This window comes from Cavia porcellus, unplaced genomic scaffold (assembly GCF_034190915.1).
Source record: "Cavia porcellus strain 051 isolate PalLab524CR breed Dunkin Hartley unplaced genomic scaffold, mCavPor4.1 scaffold_19, whole genome shotgun sequence".
Classification (NCBI taxonomy): Eukaryota; Metazoa; Chordata; class Mammalia; order Rodentia; family Caviidae; genus Cavia; species Cavia porcellus.
This window is the reverse complement of record NW_026947502.1, coordinates 60,937,602-60,957,501: the sequence shown is the minus strand read 5'-3', so window position 1 is coordinate 60,957,501 and position 19,900 is coordinate 60,937,602. Positions and strand designations below refer to the sequence as shown.

At 51.8% G+C, this 19,900-nt stretch overlaps 1 protein-coding gene across 3 annotated transcripts in view; it reads left to right on the top strand.

Annotated features, from left to right (window-relative positions):
• Window positions 1-19,900, top strand: part of Zhx2 (zinc fingers and homeoboxes 2) — a 136,315-nt gene that overhangs the window by 105,691 nt on the left and 10,724 nt on the right. For all 3 annotated transcript variants that reach the window (XR_010041245.1, XM_063231148.1, XM_063231149.1), the window contains one exon: window positions 12,289-15,018. Coding sequence is in view for 2 of the 3 variants with exons in the window: in XM_063231148.1 (XP_063087218.1) it covers window positions 12,504-15,014 (2,511 nt within the window). In the remaining variant the exon portion in view is untranslated. The remainder of the gene's footprint in view (window positions 1-12,288; window positions 15,019-19,900) is intronic.

The following is a 19,900-nucleotide window of genomic DNA, read 5'->3' as shown; positions in this document are numbered from 1 at the left end:
AGTGCCTGCCTTGCAAGCAGGCAGTCGCAAATTGGATCCCTGGTACCGATAAAAAAAAAAAAAAAATGACGTTCTGGTTCCTCTTGCAGTGCCCAGCATTCTGCTCCTCCTCAGACCCGTTGTCCCCAGGTGTGGCCAGCTCAGGTCCCCTCGAGAGCCCTCCCATGCCAGGCCTGGAACCTTGCCCCTGCCTTTACCCAGCAGCTTCTCCATTTGCAGGCTGTGTCATTACGGGCAAATATATGCTGTGGGCCTGGCTTTACCCACCCTAGGAAAACTTAGGATGAAAATGTCTCCTAATACCTGGTCTTGGAGACACAGATGACTTTCCTCACTCTGTCTGGAGCCATTTGGGACTCTGAGTGTGCCCTGTGAGTCAGTTTACCCCTGGGCTGTCCTGGGGACAAGCAAAACACTTTTCCATGAGAAAACCCCTGAGGGGGGTTTTTGTGCTGGGAAGTGGAAAATTGTACTTTTCTATGAGGTTTTTTAGCACTTTGCAAAAGGATAGTTTTGGGGAGAATAGCAATTTTTTTCAGTCCTGGGGGATTGAGCCCTTGACACTAAACTGCATCATCCCCAACCCTTCTTGAGACAGAGTCTCACTAAATTGCCAAGTGGCCCAGGTTAGGCTGCAGCTTGCCATCTTCCTGCCCTGGCCTCCCAGAGTGCTGGGGTTACAGGCATGAGCCGTCTCACCTAGCAGGGATGCTTAAGCATTAACAGAAGGATTTGAAAGTTAATTTGCAGCAGATGCAGAATGTGGCGAGTGGATGGTTGGTATCCTGTTGTTGTCAATGGACACTCACTGGCGTGCAAGGCTGCTCCCTCCTGGCACACAGAGCTTGGCACAGGCAGGGTCCCTTCTCAGGTAGGCTTCCCCTGCTTCTCTCACCTAAGGTAGGGGTTGTGCCCGGGCCCTGTCACTTGAATGCAGACTGCTACACAGCTCTCAGCACTAGCAGGTTCTTTATCTTTCACCTGCTTCCTGTCTGCTCTTCCAGATGGCACTTGCTCAGGGGCAGGAATCCTGTCTTACTAGCAGAATCTGATGCCAGCAGGCACTGAGGGATGAACAAACAGGCAGGATGTGGTGGCACTTACCAGTCATCCTAGCATTCTGAAAGGCTGAGGCAGGAAGACCAAAAGTTTGAGTCCAGCCTGGGGAGTTCAGAGACTTAGCAAGACCCTGTCTCAGACTAAAAAATAAAAGACTGGGTTGGAGATTTAGCTCCGTATGAAAAAGAATAAACAAAACATGAAAGAGGTGTGTTTTCTAAAAACTCAGTGCCTCTGTTGGGCAACCTTTCCAGGCCCCAGGAATGCTGGAGCAGGGAGGGTGGTGACGTGACCCCCTCACAACCCACTCTGCACCCCTGAGGTTGGGGGACCGGATGATGCGATCAGACACACATCTAGGGACAAGATGTTCTCTCATAGCATTATTGTGAGGGCCGTGGCAGAAGAAATTCTCTGCTAAAAATAAAGTGTGGAAGTCTGTGAGTGACGTATTTGTTTGATTGGGGAGGACTCAAGGTTATCCCTGTAAAAAACGTTGCTCCAGCTCATTTCTGGGATTCTTCTTATGGGAGAAGCAGGGTGGGGAGGCTCAGCCAATAACAAGGGTGGCAGCTGGGTGGCCCCACCCAAGGCTGGCGACTGGGCGGGGCTGGTGTTGCTGCTTCAGAAAGCAGGAGGTGGCTGGAGAAGTGGCCTGTGTGTTGGGGGGGGGGGGGAGATTGTGCAGGTACAAGACAGGAGGAAAGCCAGGAGGCGGGCTGGCACCGCAGAGAGGTCCATGAGTCTGCAGGGCTCGCCTCTGTGGCAGCAGCGGCTGTTTCCACAGCTGGCTCCCCCTGCCCCCAGTTCAGCTCCTGGCCACATCCCTCTCGGCATCAAGGTAGCCAGGTGCCTCGGGGCTCAGCCCCAACCTGCAGAAGCAGCCCCAGCAGTGTACTTTTCCCCTAAAATCCCAAAACCAGAGTAAGATCCCCCTGGTTCTGTGTGCGCCACTCAGACCAGGGTCCACGCCTGACATCTGGCTCCCAGAGGACCCAGTGCTATCCGTCAGGGCAATGTCAACTGGCCGGCACTGGGGTCACCACAGTGAGTCCACAGGAGAATTTCTCTTCCTCTAGAAACTGCGCTACGCTCGCCAGAAGAGGAAGGAGAGGACGCTGGGCAGGCCCTCACCCATGGCCTGCAGAGGCCGGAAGCTGGGAGGTGGAGCCGACAGGGCCAAGGCAGTAATCAGCAGAGCCCAGGGCATGGTACACAGAAGCTGTGATGGGGAAAGCAGAGGAAGGAGAGTCCAGGCTCCAGCCAGAGTGACTGTGTGGATTCTGGTGCTTTTATTTGAAATAAGGAACAGTACAGAAAGATCCGATTGGGGATGCAAGTGGCAAACTTGGTGTTAGATATGTTAAATTTGAGGTGCATGTAAGATCCACATACACCAGTAGTGCTCAAAGATGCCCTGAAGGGAACCTGAAGGCCACCTGACCCCGTCTCTGCCGCATCCCCCCTCAGCACACCAGCCAGGAGCAGAGGGAGCAGAAGCTGCCCTTGCGCACTCCCTGAGTTGCGTGGTTTCCTGGATCACTTTGGCGCTGTTTTCCTAACTAAAGTCAGTGAGCCAGGTGCGGTTCCGCCTCGCTCCAGTCCACCCACCCCACGTCTTGCTGGCAGCTGGGAAGACAGCAGGGGCTCTGGAGTTCCCCGAGGAGGGTGAGGAGCAGAGGATGCACAGGAGCAGGCCGGAAGCTGCACCTGTGGAGGGCAGCACACGGACCAGAAGCAAAGGAGGAGACCAGGAAGTAGCCAGGGGAGCCAGGCCCACAGGGCACAGAGACAAGGCTTCCAAGGGTGCCAGTCTGCCCCACAGGGTCAGTAATGTGGGGTATTTCGGAAGGATTAGGAGAAAACCATTGATAGAGCAGGAAGGCAGGATCCCGGAGTAGGGGTGGACCATGCAGTAAGTGATGCGGTGATCAGTGGCCCCACAAACGTTGTTGGAGCAGTTTGATGGCAAAGTCATTCTCACAAACGGCACCCTGCATCGTGCACCCAGAGTTCACCCCCCCGGTCTGGTGTGGCATGGACAGTGTCTGAAGACCAGCTCCCACTCGAGAGCCCCCGACATGGGTTCAGACGGGTGCAGCACGCTCAGGGTCACAGACTCATGAGCGGTGGCCCCGGACTCTGGCGCCCCGAGGAGGCATGGCCGGTGGTGCAGACTGGCCGCTGTGACCACTGCAGTCTTGTTTTTCACATTGGCTTTGCTTCCTTTCCGTTCTTAGGGAGATGCCAGCCTGAGGCGCCTGGAAGCCACAGGACAGCGGGCCTGGCAAAGGACAGCACAGCAGACAGAGCTGGCAAGTGCCAGGGCAGGGCCAGGGGAGGATTAGGGCTCTGTAGTGGGACAACTTGGTCTCCCCTTCCTGTCTACATGGAAGGAAGACTGATGGGGATGAAGGTGACCTTGGGACCCTCTCGGGACCCTGATCAGGGAACCTTCATCTTTTTGGCCAGATTCAAGGCAAAATCTTCTAAAACAGGCAACATTGGGGCATTAAAAATGTTGGAACAGTTGCCATGGGCAATTAATTGATGGCAAGAACAAAAGACGAGCAGAGAGAACCCAGGGCAACAGAGCTCGGGGAGGTAGCCCACGCACAGGCCAAGCACCTTCCACGGGCCTGGTGCTGGGGGCTGTGGAGAAAGAAGGGAGCAGCCTGTCACACACCCTAGCCAAGCCCCGAGTTACAAATGCAGGCTCATGCATGGAAAGCCACCCCTCATGGGGCCCAGGCACGCAAGGTTCCCGCCCTACACTCGGAGAGTTCTGCTGTGGATCCCAAGAGAGCCATCTGCAGTGCTCCCAGTGTGGGTGGCCTCAGGGGCTATGGGCATCTTGGTGTGGCCACAGAGGGCTGAACTCCTATGCTAGGGCCCGGGTTCCAGCTCAAGACATTGGTCCCAGTGTGTACCCTTTCTGCCGACCAGGAGGGCACCAAGGCAGGACCAGGCCTGGGAGCTGCGTCCCCGCTCGCCAAAGGGATGAAGGGCTATGTGTGGATTCCTTAGTTCCACACACAGGAGGGAATCTTGGGCTTGGCAGGGCTCAGGTCCAGAGCAGGTTTGCTGTCCCAGGTCTGGATGGCTTTCTGTGCTCCTGAGCACCAAGTACACTACCTGAAGCCACCGCTACCCTGCTGCAGGCAGGACAGCCTGCATCCCCTTGGAGCCCAGTGTCACCCAGGTCCATGGCCCATTTAGGCAGCAGCCTGGGCAGAGCAGCCACGGACTCCATTTCCTCCATGCAGCTCCCCAGCAAGAAGGAACTCAGGGAGCTTCACTGCCTAACCAGAGAGCAGCGCACTGAAAAAGATGCCACAATTCAATTAAAACCATACCCTTTGAGCACTCCCCAAGGGGAAGGCCACTCAGAATTTGTGAGAAATCTAATTTATAGGCCCCAGGCGGGGAAATGGATTGCTAACCATGGACAGCTGTTGTCCCAGGGCCCAGCAATGGATGTGGAGCCAGAATTATCTGGGTGCCCCCTCCGCAGTTTCTTCATCTGTAAAATGGAGATTAAGGCCATCCGTTGCTGCTGTGGGGAAAATAAAGAGGCTGCGTGTAAACACGTCTCACTCTGTTATCCTGCCCACAGTCCACCGGGGCCGCCAGCCCCTCTTTTCTCTTTAATAATGTGACGTTTGAACAGCTAAGCGGTACAGAAAGTTAGACACAAACACAGGTAACAGGAAATAGCTTCTCGGTGCTCGCAGCTCCTCAAAGTGGGTGTCACTGTGGTCAATGCATTTGGTCGCTCACTCCGGAGTTCCCAGTGTCCTGAGTTCTGTTTTCTCGCGAGGTCTTCATTCCTTCAGGGCCTCCCCTTGTGTGCCTCCGCCTCCAGCTTGCCCGTCACTCCCCTGGGGGTACAGGTCTCCACCCACAGCCAGGAGCCTGGCCTGTTGCTGGTGTCCTCTGTAACCCAAACAGAGGATGGCATCTTTGCAGGGCTGGGATGGCTTCTGCTCCCCCAGCTCCATACTGAAGAAGCCAAATGATGTCCGGGTGCCAAGCCTGCCATACTGCACAGGTCATAGGGCTGCTCTCAGAAGCACAGGCCCCTGGGCCCAGAGCCTGGGAGTTTGGGTTTAATAAGTGTGAACAGGGGACAGGCCCTGCTGTCTTTGCAAAGCACCTAGCTGATATGGGGTGGCTTGGAAGCCACGCTGCGAGCTCACCTCAAAATTCAAATGGAGATTTCTGGTAGGATGGGGAGAAAATCCAGGAAATCACCCAAGAACACCAGCGGCCTTTGCAGAACAATTCCTGTTAAACAGAGGAGGGAAATGGCAGCAAGGGCAGAGACAGAAGAGAGGTGGGGCTGGGAACCGAGCCCAGCACCCCTGCTTCCAGGGGACCCCACCCCAGCCACCTCATCCCCTAACATGCAGGCCTCAGAACTCCTGGGGGCGGTAAATGTGATTTTACACACAAAGTGATGGGCTCCTCGTGAGAGACCCACCCTGGGTGAACCGCGGCGGAGACCTGCAAAGCTAAAAGCATCCTTTTGGGCTTTGATGTCTTTGCAAGATGTTTCCCTTGAAAGCTCTGAGCAGCCCTGTGATTCCCTCTGACAGCCCAGTGAAAAGCTCCACAGTGAGAAGTGGCATCCTGTCAGGGCCCACGGTGTGGCTTCCCTGTGCACACGCATGCTCCAGGCTTCACGGCCCCTGTGACCTCCACACTTCCTCGCTCCTGAGGCCAGAGACCCCACCTCGGCCGCCTCTGCAGCAGCCTGCCCACCTCCCCAGCTGCCGCCCACGAGGTCAGAAGCCCAGCTGCATCCCTCATGTGGACAGCCAGGACAGTGCCGGCAACCCAGAGAAGAGCTGGGGGAACTGGAGGCCACATGGAGGGCAGGGCCAGGGCTTCCCATCCGCCATGCCTGTCTCTGGACCCTGAAGATGCTTCCTGGGGAGACGCAGAGTGGCCCAGGGGAGCAGGTGCCTGGGCTTGCGTGTCCTCACGGCCTGGGGCCGGATCAGGGCGCAGACCCAGGCCTTGCTCCAGACCGCTGGTGCAGATAACAAGATCCCCAGGGGCTCTGTCTGTCCGAGTTTTGTACCCTGGTTTGAAGCTGGTGACCTTGACCAAGCTCCGTGGCCTCTCTGAGACTCTAAGTCCTCTTGGGGCTTTGGAGAAGCTGCATCTAATCCCGCCCAACGTGGGCTGAGGGATTGGGCCTCCTTTGGAGAGCCTGGCGGGGGGCCCTGCCTTCCAGGTGCCTCTCTCTCTCTCTGACCTCAGGGCCTCCAGGCCTCTCCAGAGACCGCTGTGCAAAGCAGGAGGCTCCCAGCCTGGCCCGAAGGCTGCGTCCGGCTGTGCCGTCCTCATGCTCAGCCCTGCACCCTGTCTTGCCAGTGGGCACCGGAGTCCCGGGCTGAGCCCGAGACCTAAGCCTTCAGCCGGCCGCCGCCTCCTCTCTACTTGGTTCTTTTGGTTTTTTGTTCGTGAATCCAGTTTATTTGTTAAATGAATCCACTTATTCTTTTTGAAATTAATTTTACTGACATGCTTTTGATATACATAATGAACACATTCATCATAGGAAATTTGAACCTGTTCGTGATGTATCTTAACTCCTTTTTTGCCCCATTCCTCTGCCTTCTCTTCAATCCTTCTTCCCCTTTCCCTCCATAAAACTCTGCTTCTATTATTTCCCTCCCATACTTTAAAAATTGTTATCCTTCCCCTTCCCTTGCTCCTCCCCTCTCCTTTATTCCCTTCCCCTATTTCACAGTATCCATTATGCATTTTGGTCCTTATTTACAATATGCATTTGGTCCATTATGCAATATTTAAACATGTGTGTCTGATTTATTTCACTTAAAAGTGTAGCCTTGTGGTGCATCCATTTAACTAAAAATATCCCATTTATCCTTCTTTATGGTACAGTAGTACTACTCCATTGTACACAAAAAACCACATCCTTTTATCCATCATTTGATGGGCATTTGGGCTGTTTCTAAGATTTAGCTATTACAAACTCTGCAGCTATAAATATGGGTGCATACATGTCACTGTGATACGATACTTTTTAACTCTTTTGGGAATATATCTAGAAGAGAAATGGCTAGATCAAATGGGACCTCTAGTCCTGGCTTTCTGAGGAATCTCCACCCTGATCTCCACAGGGGTTATACCAGTCTACACTCCCACCACCAGTGGAGAAGGGCTCCTTTTCCCCCACAGCCCCTCTGGCATTTGTTATTGATTTCTTGATAATAGCCTTTCTTTCTGTGGAATCTCAGTGTTGTTTAATTTGTATCTCTCAAATGACCAGTGATGTTGAACATTTTTTAATATATTTATTTACAGTTTCTGCTTCTTCATCTGAGAAGTGTCTATTCATTTCAGGTTTTTGGATCCAATTTTTGGATTTGGTCTTTACACTTAGCGGTGGTCTGATTTTTTTCTTTTTAGTTCTTTATGTATTCTACAGAGTAGTTCTTTAAGGAGTAGCTGGTAAATTCTTTTCTATTCTGTGAGTTGTCTCTTCCGTCTGTTGGTGATTTCTTCTGCTGTGCAAAAAGTTTTTAATATGATATGATACCAGGTGTTGAATCTTTGCAGCATTTCTTGTACAACCTGGGTTTTGTTCATAAAGTCTTTGCCTCTACCTATATTTTCAAGACTTTTACCTATTCTGTCTTCCAGCAGAATATTTCTGCTTCAATACTCATATCTTTGATCCATTTCTATTTTAGTTTAGTGCACAGTGAGAGATCGGGATCTAGCTTTAGTCTTTGACATAAGGAAAGCCAATTTTCCCAGCACTATTTATTAAAGAGGTAACCTTTCTTCCAGTGAAGGTTTTTGGCTCCTTTGTCAGAGATAAGGTAACTGAGTGTGCTCGCAGTTGTTTGTACATCTTCTGATCTGTTCTGTTGGCCCTTGGGTCTGTTTTGTTTTGTGTTTTGGGGTTTTGTTTGGTTGGTTGGTTGTTATTTTTGGTTTGTTTGGTTCGTTGGTTGGTTGGTTGGTTTTGTGGGAGCCCTGCAGCAGCCTGTGTCCTTTCGGCGTGCCAAGGTTTTGTCGTTTCTCATACATCAGGCACGCAGGAAACGTTAATGGAAGCTGAGTCAGTGTCAGCCCTGAACTGGGGAGGCCAGGGTATCCTAAGGGCCTCGGCTCTTTTCTGTGTAATGTGCCCACGTCATGCTCCTGGTTATCCTGAGGGCTGCTAAGACTCCTCCCCTGGGCAGCAGGACCTTGAACTCCAGTGTCTTAGTTCTGGCAGCTCGGGCAGCCCCCTGAGGACAGGGGCACCACACCCTGCTGATACCAGGGAGCAAGTGAGCTGTCTCCAGGTTGGCACTGCGCTGCCTATGCCAGGTCAGACCTGTGGGAAGCTGTCTGAACACAAAGCACACAGTTTGCAGCCAGCCCGTTAGGCCACTCGCCGCCCACTTGGAGAAGACTGTTGGAAGATAGTCCTACTGTACACTTCCTTTATTCGTTCATTCTCTTTTTATTTTTGCCAACTCTAACCAGTGCCCATCAGAACCAGAAGATGGTGCTCAGAGCCCACTAAGCATCATGCTAGTGGCGGGCCTGACCTTGCTGGAGGCTCACAGGCTGTCTAGCCACATGCCAGATGCCACATGTTCTGTGCTGCAGAAACCAAGCCCCTCGTCTTCCCAGGCCTGTGCCCCTTGAGCTCCACCAATGGGAGATGGATTCTCCTAAGGCTGCATGTTCTCTCAGCCCTCTCTTGTTTCCTTCTTCCCCTTCTCTTTGCTTCCCCTTAATCCACCCCAGTTTGGATACCAGGCTGCTGAGTGAATTTTGGAAGAGACTCTGGTTTCAACCACAGTTTCTGGAAGAGGAGCTCCCATGTAATTTGACCTCATCTCTTTGGCCCACATTTCAACAGATTAGAACCACTCTGGCTATGGGAAGTTCCTGTACAAGAGGTCTCCCCGCCCCCCAGCACCCATGCCTGCAGGAGCAGAGTGCTTTTGCTCCCCGCTCTTTCTCTGTCTTAAAAATTCTGACTCAGATGCCTTAGACCCCTAGGCCAGTGTGTGCATATTTAGTCACATTCTGCTGTCAGTAGTAGCTCACAGAAGCTTAGGATCTTCCCTTTCCAGCATTCCCCTGCTCATATAACACACACACACACACACACACACACACACACACACACACACACATCCCTGAGCATTCAGAAGGTGTTTCCCTGGGCCTCAGCACACTCCATGAGCTGCAGTCCCTCCTGGAGGTAACTTCACATGTGGATGATGCCTGGGGGAAGCGGGCTGAGCATCCTGTTCTGGGCTCTGGAGAAGCTGCCCTGAAAGCTTCCTTCCCTGACAGAGTCTGTTCTGGGTCCTCACTGCTCCCTGGAACTTCCAGCAAGGAGGCAGAAGTCACTCTCTGTTTAACACAGCATGCACCTTGGGCTACCGAGCATCAGAAATGTGCCTAGCATGAATCAGGACCTGCATCTTTAGTTTGATTTCATTTCAATTAATTTAAACTCAAAGAATCACACATGGCTGGTGGCTGCCTTAGTGGGCAGCACAGTTCTGGGGGGAAAGACAAGAAATAAAGGGTGAAGAGATGCCCCTCCTCCTTTAACCACAGAACAGACAACAGAATGTCAACTAGAAACATGATTTGGAGAAAGCAAAGCAGAGGCAGAGCTAGACAGTGGTCAGGCTGGGCAGCCTGGGTAGAGGAACAGTGGTCAGGCCAGGCCTGTTTCCGAGGGGCTCAGGCTGGAATGCACTGGCTGGCACCTGGGACAATCGCAGAGCTGGGGAGCAGCGGAGGCCATGGCAGGAGCGCAGGCTGCAGATGGAGGTGGCCTGGGCAGAGCACCGGGGGCTGGCAGGGGCAAACCTGAGATAAGCACCAGCCAGGTGACCACGGTTTGACAGGCTGGTAGAGCTGCTGATGGAGTAGAGCCCTCCAGGTGGGGCGTGTTTGAGAGGGAAACCTCAGGTCTCTGGTCACAGGGATGGGCAGGAGGGTCAGATGCATTGTGGCCCCACCAGACAGGGAGCCACCACTACCCTCTGCGCTGCCTTTTGGTGTCCTCAGCCCCCGCTGCCCCCAGGGGCTGCTGACTGGCTCAGCCACCCAAGGAGACCTTGCTGCAGGCCAGGTCCCTGGGCTCTGCGGGGTGTGGGGCGTCCACCCCCAGGCTGCCCAGGTGGTCACCTGGCCCCAAGGGGCCACAGGGCCCTGCCGCTCCTGTTCTCATGCTGGCTTTCTGCAATTTTAATTCTTATGTGCATGGCTATTCGGGGCTCTGTGTGCCTCCCTTTTATGTATGTGAAATCCTTTTTCCATGTCTGGAAGTTTTCTGGAAACAGGTTTTTGTTTTGGTTTGTCTTGTTTTTTAAACATCCTTTGTGCTGCCTTCTTTGAGTTTCATTTAATATAATTATATGAATTTAAGAAAATAGAGATCAAAATAACCAAGAAATACTTCACAGAAGAGTTATGAGGAGGAACTCAGTCTACCAGATACTAAAGTGAACTCTAATATTCAAAAACATGTAAAAGTGGAGCTTAAGTACAGAACTCGAGGGTCAGATGCGCAGATGAAGAAACCCTGTCAGATATAAAACCTTACTGTATGATCAAGGTGGTCTTACAAATTAGTGAGCCAAGGAAAGATAATACAATATGTGCTACTGAAATCACGAAGAACTCTCAAGAAAAAGGATTAGAATTGTGTCTCACAGCTGGATGCAAGATAAACTCAAGCTAAGTGTAAAAAATATGAAGCTGAAACATGTGTGATAAAATACAGCTTAACATGTCTCAGCTACAAAGACAGAATCAATTTCTATGCACAAAAGCACAATGAAAGAAGCCATAAGAGAAATAATAATAAAATCATGATCCAAAAATTAAATTTTCTGCAGGTTAAGCCTATAAAGACACCCCATGGAAAAACTAAAGGTAAATGATAAACTGGAAAACTTTGCCACAGATACAGTAAAGTATTAGTATTCTTTAGGTAGAAAGAGCACTCACAAAATAGTAATAAAATCACTGAAGACAGCAATATAAAAGTAGTATAAACAGGAAGTCACAAAAGAAGTAAGTGGCAAATAAATCTTTAAGAACAATTCAACTTTACCAGCAATTAAGAAAAACATATTAAAAGCTTCCCACTAATTGGCAAGGCTTGGGTGTGGTTGGTTGTTTTGTCATAGGGCTGGACACTAACCCTGGAAGCACTGGTCTATGTTCCCATCCCTTTATCTATTTACTTAATTTATTTTGAGACAGAGCCTCCCTAAATTGTCCAGCATAGCCTCAAACTTGTGCCCCTCCTGCCTCGGCCAGGTGTGTGCTGTCGCCACGGCTCTCACAGGCCTCTTAAGGGTCATGGTTTATGTGAGTGGGTTGGAAGCTGGGCCCTCTCTCAGGCTGCCAGAGGAGCAATCCACCCGTTAAGGCCAGAATTTGCTCATATGAGACAAGAGGACCATTTCCAGGCCTTTGGCCAAGCGTAGTTTTCAGAAATAACGGTGTTCACTGCAGTTTGTTAAGAGCATTGGAAATAAACACCCAACAAAAGCTGAAAGACTGAATATATTATGTGTGGTAGATCCTTGTAATGTAACAACGTGCTACCATTTTCTAACCCACCGCTTTGTTCAGTATTTACAGAAATGGGACACAGTTAAATAAAATCAAACTGCAAATGTGGGGTGATTATGTTTGCTGTCCTTTACACTCTTCCGCATTTCCTGGATCTTCTATCATGATTTTGCTTTTACGACCAGCAGCAATGTGCTTACATTCATTCCTAGCGCCCCTAGAACCCCTCTTGCTGGCCCCAAGTAAGTGTTAGCCTTGCTGCCGATGAGCCACAAATGAAAAGCAACCTGCAAGCCCGGCAGCAGCCGTCACTGAGCTCCCTCCACCGCCCACACGCCCGCCCGGCTGGAAGGCCTTCGCGCCTGTGTTCCCTTTCTGCGTCTTCTTGTCTCAAAACATAAAATAGTGTCTGTCCCCCATCCCAGTCGTGCTTGCTTCTGCAGGCCCGTTTCCACTGCCAGGGAAGGAGGGAAAGGAGGTGAGTTTTCATGTCTAGAAGCACCCACTCACCCCTGGGCACACAGAACTGTTTGATTTGGGTGCCCACTGGGTCACGGGAGTGACTCAAACAGAAACGCTTGTTTTTTCTGCATTGTAAAGAGATAAAGAGACACTGATTCTGTCTTTGTCCTTGCCCCACAGATATGACGCTACCTGGTGTGTTTAGCAATTGGTACAGTTGTAATTTTCTGTGCTGAAATCATTTTGAAAACTCCAACCAGAGACTTGAGCATTCAAGGGAAGCCAAAGCCATTTGAGGAGAAATAAAGCCAGAAGCCTTTTATCCTGCTATCACCAAGAAGTTCCATATCCCCCTCCACCCCCTCTAAAAATAAGCCATCGCCCAGACAGGCAGCATGGCAAGCAAACGAAAATCTACAACTCCGTGCATGGTTCGGACATCACAAGTGGTAGAAAAAGATGTTTCGGAGGAGGGAGACAGGGCCAAAGAGAAAGGAATGGCCATGCCACAGTCCGACGTGACCAAGGACAGTTGGGCAGCAGAACCTGAAAGCTCTTCCAAAGAAAATGAAGTCATAGAGGTGAAATCCACTGGAGAGAACCAGTCCAAAAAACTTCAAGGTGGCTACGAATGCAAATACTGCCCGTACTCCACACAAAACCTGAATGAGTTCACGGAGCATGTGGACACGCAGCACCCCAACGTGATTCTCAACCCCCTCTACGTGTGCGCCGAATGCAACTTCACAACCAAAAAGTACGACTCCTTGTCTGACCACAACTCCAAGTTCCACCCAGGGGAGACCAACTTCAAGCTGAAGTTAATCAAGCGCAATAATCAAACCGTCCTGGAGCAGTCCATCGAAGCCACCAACCATGTCACGTCCATCGCTGCCACAGGCCTCGTAAGTGGTGACAGTGACCCTGGGATCTCAGTGAGTAAAACCCCCATCATGAAGACAGCAAAGTCGAAAACAGATGCCAAGAAGGTGCCCAAGAAACCAGAAGAGGCCATCCCCGAAAACCACGTGGAAGGCACTGCCCGCCTGGTGACAGATGCAGCTGAGATCCTCTCGAGACTTGGGGGCGTGGAGCTCCTCCAAGACACATTAGGACACGTCATGCCTTCTCTACAGCTGCCACCAAATATCAACCTTGTCCCCAAGGTCCCAGTCCCACTGAATACTACCAAATACAACTCTGCCCTGGACACCAATGCCACCATGATCAACTCCTTCAACAAGTTCCCTTATCCGACCCAGGCTGAGTTGTCCTGGCTCACAGCAGCCTCCAAACACCCCGAGGAGCATATCAGAATCTGGTTTGCCACCCAGCGCTTAAAGCATGGTATCAGCTGGTCCCCGGAGGAGGTGGAGGAGGCCAGGAAGAAGATGTTCAATGGCACCATCCAGTCAGTACCGCCGACGATCACTGTGCTGCCCGCCCAGCTGGCCCCCACCAAAATCTCCCAGCCCATCCTCCAGACAGCTCTGCCATGCCAAATCCTTGGCCAGACCAGCCTGGTGCTGACTCAGGTGACAAGTGGGTCAACGACCGTCTCCTGCTCCCCCATCACGCTCACTGTGGCTGGAGTGCCCAGCCATGGCCAGAAGAGGCCTTTGGTGACTCCCCAAGTTGCCCCTGAGCCCAAGCGTCCACACATTGCCCAGGTGCCAGAGCCCCCAGCCAAGGCAGCCAACCCTCCACCCACCCCAGCCAGCGACCGAAAGAAGACCAAGCTGCAGATCGCACATCTCAAGGCAAGCTTCCTGCAGAGTCAGTTCCCTGACGACGCTGAGGTCTACCGCCTCATCGAGGTGACCGGCCTGGCCAGGAGTGAGATCAAGAAGTGGTTCAGTGACCACCGGTATCGGTGCCAGCGGGGCATCGTCCACATCACCAGCGAATCCCTTGCCAAAGACCAGATGGCCATCGCAGCCTCCCGACACGGCCGCACATACCACGCATACCCAGACTTTGCCCCCCAGAAGTTCAAAGAGAAAACACAGGGTCAGGTAAAAATCCTGGAAGACAGCTTTTTGAAAAGCTCTTTTCCTACACAAGCAGAACTGGATCGCCTAAGGGTGGAGACCAAGCTGAGCAGGAGAGAGATCGACTCCTGGTTCTCAGAGAGGCGGAAGCTTCGGGACAGCATGGAGCAGGCTGTCTTGGATTCCATGGGGTCTGGCAGAAAAGGCCCGGATGTGGTGGCCCCCAACGGCTCTCTGTCCCGACTTGACCAGCTCGCAAGTGCCCAGTTAGCCAGTTCTCTCCCCAGCACTTCACCAGCAATCACACCAAGCCAAGAACAGGTTCATCTCCTGAGGAGCACATTTGCAAGAACCCAGTGGCCGACTCCCCAGGAGTACGACCAGCTCGCCGCCAAGACCGGCCTGGTACGAACTGAGATTGTGCGCTGGTTCAAGGAGAACAGATGCTTGCTAAAAACCGGAACCTTAAAGTGGGTGGAGCAGTACCAGCGGCAGCACGTGGCAGAGGACCATGGCCAGGACACCGTCCCGAGGAGAGCAGCAAAAGCAGTTGCCGAGAGCCCAAAGAATGGAAGCGAGGCAGGCCCCCACTGTCCCAAGGACCCCAAAGCTCTCTGCGAAGAGGACTCGGAGAAGCTGGGCCCCAGGGGGAAAGCAGGCAGTGAGCAGGCAAAAGACTGCTTACCAGCCAAGTCCTCGGGGGCCACCTCGGACAGGTCAGAGGGCAGCAGCCGAGACGGCCAGGGCAGCGAGCATGAGGAGTCCAGCGTTGTGGACTATGTGGAAGTGACTGTCGGAGAGGAGGACGCCACCTCAGACAGGTCGGACAGCTGGAGTCAGCCTGCAGCAGAAGGCGCGACAGAGCTGGCCGACTCCGACTCTGACGGCGGCCAGGCCGAGGCCAGCCGTGCCTAGCCAGGTAACTCCTGTTCAGCAGGCAGCAGGGGAGAAGGCTGGTCTGTCCCTTTCTTTGGACTGGCAGGGTTAACACAGGGCGTGGGTACAGAGGTACTGGCTCAGGCGCTGCATCCTTTGTTTTAATAGATAAAAGTTGTCCCCCCATAAACACTGCTCATCGACACACCTCAAATATACCAGTGCTGTGGTGATGCACCGGCCATCACCAAGCCGAAACACTTGGGGCCAGAAGCAGCTAGCTTCCAGACTTGCCCGCCTTCGTAATATTTGCATGTGTATAGTATCGGAGGTGGGGCCCGAGTCCAGACAGAAATTCCATTTATGTTTTCCCGTACCATACGTTCACCGCCTGAAGTTGATTTTGCTTGATATTTTTAATGATTTTGTGTATGAAATGAAATTTCACAGTGTGGAATTTTCCAATCGTGGTTGACACTAAAAGTTTGGAATTTTAGAGCATCTTAGATTTTGAAATTTCAAGTTCGAGATGCTCAACGCGTGTCTATCATATGCAGCATGATATTTTGAAGCGGAAAGGTTCCCTGGGGTGCCCCACATGTGCACTGCCTCGTGTGCCCATCGTTTTTGTGGCAGTTCAGTCTTTTTCAGGGTTCTCTGTGAAAGGGAAGAAAAGAAGGCCCAGGAGTCGGCCTCTGTCCTTACTTCCCAAGCTCGCTAAGAGGGACGGCGCTGCTCCTGCAGGCTGCATGGACTTCAGCAGAGAGGGGACCTTGGAGTGCCCATCAGGACCTAGGAGCCATCCCGGGGCTTCTTGCCTCACATTACCTCTCTTAGCCTTTGGGCCTGTCCTGGCTGGAGTCCTGCCACACTGTTAGAACAACACATCCTCCGCAGGTTTTGTGTTCAGTGCTATAAAAAACAAGCAGTAAAAGGAGACGTCTAAGCCTAAGTATGCACATTTACAGAATCTGAAACTTGAGGCTGTTCCTTTTCACCTGCAAGTGCTTCGTATTTGCCTTGTTTTGTGGCTCAAGCCAGGTGGCCCCCTGCTTGGGTCCCCAAATCTGTAAGAGTCCTGGGTACCTGAGGCCTGTGCAGCACCACAGCCTGGGAAGGGAGGTTGCCATGGTAACTAATGGCCATGCCTTCCTCATAATGGGGTGGCCTCAAAAGCCCTGGTGTGTGGCTTCCCAAGGCTGCTGCAGGCAGCTGGCTTCAGGGTGAATGGAGAAAGGAACATGGGGTGTTGCTTTGCAGGCAGACTGTAGGCACACTTTGGAATCGGGGCATGATCCATCTGTCCAGGTGGACTTGTCTAGAAGTCACTTTAAAAGCAGGGACGGGGCCTCTCATGTTATCTTTAAGGTAATGGAATGAAAGTAAGACCCTCCAGAATAATTTATAAGATCCTAAAGGGAGCTCTGAAAGTCACCATCTCTGTTAATGAACTCAGACAGCTTCAGCTGGCTGCATCCTCACTAATTCATTTATCTGATAATAAAACAAGGCATCCGGCAAATACTCAAACTCCTCTAGCAGCCTCGTTTTCACCAGTTCCATCGGCCATGCAAGGAGCAGCTGAATGAGCCCAGCCACGCCAGAATGCCCTGGCATTTCCCTGAGGAGCTGTTCCCCACCCGTGAGAGGCAGCCCAAGGGGAGCAAGCAGGTGGCAGGAGGCACTGGAAGAGCATGGAAGTTACCAACAGCTCAGTCACCCGCTCCATCTGGCTGCCTCAGTTTCCTCCTCTCTCTGGCCATGCTCTCACCTTCTTGGAAAACTTCCCAGCCTATGCCCCTTCTCCTTCACTGCAATGGGATGACTATTTTCATCTGCTGAGCACTGCTGGCTTGCTTTGTCCTGTCTCTGATGTTCTCCCATCCGTATGAGTCTCCTCCTCCTAGGCTTCCTCCTCTCATCCTAGCTTAGTTCCGTTCCACTGGGTGGCACATTCAGAGTCCCTAGCAAGTGCCAGCCATTGTACTTGGCCCGGAGTAGATGACGCAGTCCTCCTTTGCATGGGGCTCATGTGTGCTGAGGAGGGGGGCAGTGGACTTGCCCCCAGTGTAACCCGAGGTGGTGCCCTGCGGGGTAGCAGTGAGATGTCCCTGGGCTCGGCACAGGCGGGCTGGCTGACTCTGGGGCTGGCTCCTGTGAAGCTGGCCAGTTACACAGAGAAGAAATGCTCAAAGCAGCACAGTACAGGCCAACGAATGGCAGAGGTGAGAACCAAAAGAAATTCAATGTGGCCGGAAATTTGAGTTTTGGTTCAGTAAGTGAAAAAAAGAACAGCTAAAAGCAAAGCAAAGCAAAGCTCATCTAAGCCGACTGCATTTGTAGAATTTGAGTCTAAACATCAGCGTCCCAAGGCAAGCTCAGATGGCACTCCATAGCCCGTGGCTGAAATGGGGAGCTGTCTGCAGGGCACGCTCTGCACGGCCATCTGCTGACAGTACCGACTGGGTGGGTGGCAACTGTGCCTGGTCCCTTCGGAAGTCCGGGAATAAGACATGGAAGAAGCAGTGCTCAAGCCATGTGGAGACGCTTTGGGAAGACATGAAGGAGGGACGAAGCTCTCTGAGGAGCAGAGGCTGAGCAGGCTTCCCCTGCGTCCACAGTCTGAGCTAGTTCAAGACAGGCAATTCTCTGCTTTTCTATAAACAAGGCGAGATTCAGCAATGAGGAGCCTACCCAAGAGCTTTGGCTGTGCTGTAGGGCCTCGCCCCTGCTGCCACCCACCTCCATCCCTCACTGGCAACGGTTTGAGGTTGACCCCTGAGTTAACATCAGACACTTCAGAGATGTGGGAACTGGTTGGGTCCTCCCAAACCTAGGAACATCCGGCAGCCCGTCTGATGCCGCCAAGTGCGAGCTGAGAAACTTTCTACCCAGACGCTGAGATCTCCTGGGCACCTGCACCACCACACGCCCCTCCACTTTCCGGCTTTGGAGACCCGTGGTTCTGAGGTTGGGATGCCAGTGGCACTGGGGGCAGGGGTGAAAGCTCTCCTAAATCCTAACCGGAGCACTTGAGGAGCCTTTCAACTGGGGTGGGGAAAGCCCCTGAATTTCTTCATAGCTTTTAGGAATCAAGTACCCGGGTCTCCTGAGATCCGTAAATACCCCACCATGTCCCCACTTAAACACATGTGTTTAGGAGTCTGCAGCAAACACCACCATTACATGTGTCATCATCCTGAAAATAACCTCTAGTTTTCTCTTTATAAAAGGTGTTTTATGACACAAATGTGTAAGAGGACGTGGTCACACTGCTGAGAGGGTCTCTAGATTGGATTTCCTCTGCTGGAGGGAGCATCTGGTCTGATTTGCCAGGCTCATAACGGTATGTGACTCATTCTAGGCTCACCTCCGCCTCGAGGTTAGACACAAAGATAAGAAGTCCTCCCTGGCACTCACGGTGCTGTCTTCATTCCGTCTCAGAGTCTGAATAATTATTGAGCCATCGTGGAGAGACTTATCCTACTTAAGGACTGAAAAATAAAATTTTCACCTCCAAAACCCACTTCCACCTCCTCACACAAGACACTGTCTGACCGTCATGCCTCTGTTTTGATCAAACGGAATGCCCCATTGCTGCTGCTCCTAAGGATTTCCATTTTGATTACATATTATGTGGTTAGCATTCTCCAAAACATGTCTATTAAATCTAATTTCACAACCATTCTTTGAAGTGGGTACAGCTTTCCCCCCATTTTATAGAAGGAAAAATTAAGACTCGGAGAAAATCAGTGACTTGCCCTGGTTTCCCAGCCAGCAGCTGTTGGAGACTGGAGTCCACCTGTTATCTCACATGATGGTGCCACCTCAATGGCATAGGCCTGACACACAGGACTCAGTTACTTCTTACCAGGTTTAGGAGGAGAAATTACCCTGTGTCCCTGATTCATCAGTAACCCTGGAGTGCGTGCTTCGTGCCAGGAACCGTTCTAGTCTGTACGAATATTCCAGAAGGCCTGGGACACAGCTGCTGCCCAGATCTGAGAAAAGGAGACACGCACGTAAGCACCAAAGGCTGTCTGGATGGACCATCAATGGGAGTTGTGCTTACAGAATCTGGACGAGTGCAGGGTGCAGGAAGTGGTTTTCTCAGCAACCCACCTAGGCAGACTTCCTTCCTCTTTGTTTGCTTTAAATAAAGTTTCAGAAATCTGAAATGAATCACTCAGCCAGTATCTAAATTTGACTCCAAAACTCCAGTCCCTACCTTCACGGCCTCCCATTTCTGACAAAAATTTCCAACTCTTGATGATTAAGGATGGCTTCGGGGAAGATGTAAAATTTGTGAAATGTCCAGAAATACCCAACCATGTCCCATGGTCCTGCCATCTTAAATGTTTCGGGTCCTAACTGCTGCATCCTGGCACAGTTTAAGATCCAGGATATGCGAGCCCCGCGCCTCGCTGTGGTTAGCTGCCCAGACTCTGGTTCCCTGTCGCTCTCCGCCAGCAGACCCTGGAAGGCAGGAACCGCGCCTTATTAGTCTGCAGATACAGAGCAGATCCTCAGTGATGGCTGTCTGTCCATTTTCTGTTACTAAAGACACAACAAAAAGAGAGTTATCTGAGCTCACAGTTCTGGGGATCCAAGGTTGAGGGCCACATCCAGTGACAGCCTTCGTGCTGGCAGAGACCCAAAGCAATGCAGGCATCCGCAACAGAAGCAGAGTCTGTCGGATCTCTTCCACTTTTTGATCAAAGTCACCAGTTGTCCACCCTGACAACGTCTGTTCCTGGTCACGCCCAGTGCCACTGCCTCTAAGAGCCATGGTGGGGTGAAGCTTCTACCCTCCATGATCCTGATGAAGGGGATCAAATTCCACCCCCAAAACAGCAGCAGTTATCACAGCAAGCCCAGAATTAGCACATGAGTTTTTTTTCATCATCTGGGATCTTGATTTTGAT